Genomic DNA, 1723 nt, shown 5'->3' with positions numbered 1-1723 from the left:
GAAATATTTGAGTTGGTGTATTTCTGCAAGATGAGGTTTTTGGGCCTGTTTTTTATTTTTATTTTTATTTTTATTTTATTTTTTTTGGGGGGTGGGGGTTGTTGGTTGTTTTTTTTAGTTGTTTTTTTTTTGTTGGTTTTTTGTGTGTTTTTTTAACTACTTTCTCGTCCAGTACTATGATGGTATATCTCTCATTTCCCCCCTCACTGAAGGACTTTGTGCGCACCCCTGTACGGTATGTTCACTTCTTCTATCGGCACTCTAGGTGTCGTCTGCCCACTGTCTGTTGCACTGATGGTTGTCATAGCAACGCTCGAGGCGTCCCGGAACCCGTGAGTGACATCATGTCCGGGAACTTCCTCCATCGCTCTTACTTCTATCACAAGTTCCGAGAACTGTTGTTAAGTCCCTTAGAACGGTTCCGAGTTTCGATGGGTGTGCAGATTCATCAGAAAGTCCGATCGAACACTGGTGAGACGATGAAATCGAACAATAATTTGATGAACAGTTGCTGTAGTGGCGTCGGAGAGATGGCTGCTGTTGCCATGACGACGGAAAGGCAACAAACGCAGCAGCGACGGTGCGTTTTCGATAAGTTTGATCAAACCGCGGAGAAATCGGATGACTCCGTGTCGAGGATACATTCCAGTCTTTGTGCGTCACCACTCAATTGGACATCGGATCGTCATATCGTGTCCTCAGACTTACGTCATAGTTCTACATTCCGTCCATCCACACACAGAAATGCAGCTATGTACATCGCGAGTCCAGATGTACAGGCTAGCGTAGACAGTGATAACTTTGATACGCGGGGTGCTGAAGAGAACGAAATTCTCCGAAAGCAGGCATCGAAAGTCGAATCGAATGGATGCTTTCAGAATTTGAGTCCGCGGCGCTTGGAGTCAGATTCGTCGTTTTCGTCTTCGCCGTCGTCGTTGTCGTCATCATCGTTTTCATCGTCGTCGAGATTATCTTCTCCATCGTGTTTTAATAAAACTTCTTCACCACAACGGCTATACGGGGCCAGTAAGAAAACAACACCCACGTTAGCCAATCAAAACCCGTCTCCACCGCCCCACCATTTCCCCATAATGAGGCGGTCTGTTCTATTATTAGCCTGCCTGTCCGTTTTGTTTGTTTGTGAGTCGAGCGCGTGTTACAAATTCCCTCCAGGAGTGAGAGATCCGTGCGAGGGTCACGTCTGCAAGTTTGGCGCGGAATGTCTGCCGTCCCAGGACGGAGAGAGAGCCAGGTGTCAGTGTCCCAACGACTGCCCGTCTTACGGAGATCACGTGGGCAGCCAGCAGATTTGTGGCAACGATGGCAAGGATTACGCCAACATGTGCGAGATGAGGAAAGCCGCCTGCTACCAGCTCAAGGACATTCGCATCAAGTACCACGGAAAATGTGGTAGGTTTTTTTCAGTTCCAGTCTCTTTTTTTTTGGTTTTGTTTGATACTTCGTTTGGGTTTGTTTGTTTGTTTGTTTGTTTGTTTGTTTGTTTGTTTGTTTGCTTGTTTGTTTGTTTGCTTGTTTGTTTGTTTGCTTGTTTGTTTGTTTGTTTGTTTGCTTGTTTGTTTGTTTGTTTGTTTGCTTGTTTGTTTGTTTGCTTGTTCTGTTTGTTTGTTTGTTTGTTTGCTTGTTTGTTTGTTTGCTTGTTCTGTTTGTTTGTTTGTTTGTTTGTTTGTTTATTTGTTTGTTTGCTTGTTTGTTTGTTTGTTTG

The 1723-nt window shown here is 44.5% G+C and overlaps 1 protein-coding gene across 1 annotated transcript in view; it reads left to right on the top strand.

The window, feature by feature from the left end:
* Positions 1-1410, top strand: part of LOC101856397 (agrin) — a gene marked incomplete at both ends in the record, with an annotated part of 75725 nt that extends 74315 nt beyond the window's left edge. Inside the window, 1 exon segment of the mRNA XM_005112807.2 lies at positions 1174-1410. Within this exon segment, the coding sequence (XP_005112864.2) occupies positions 1174-1410 (237 nt within the window).
* Between the last annotated feature and the right edge of the window lie 313 nt (positions 1411-1723).

The sequence above is a fragment of the Aplysia californica genome, unplaced genomic scaffold (genome assembly GCF_000002075.1).
Source record: "Aplysia californica isolate F4 #8 unplaced genomic scaffold, AplCal3.0 scaffold01420, whole genome shotgun sequence".
NCBI lineage: Eukaryota > Metazoa > Mollusca > Gastropoda > Aplysiida > Aplysiidae > Aplysia > Aplysia californica.
This window is presented reverse-complemented; position numbering and strand designations above follow the sequence as displayed.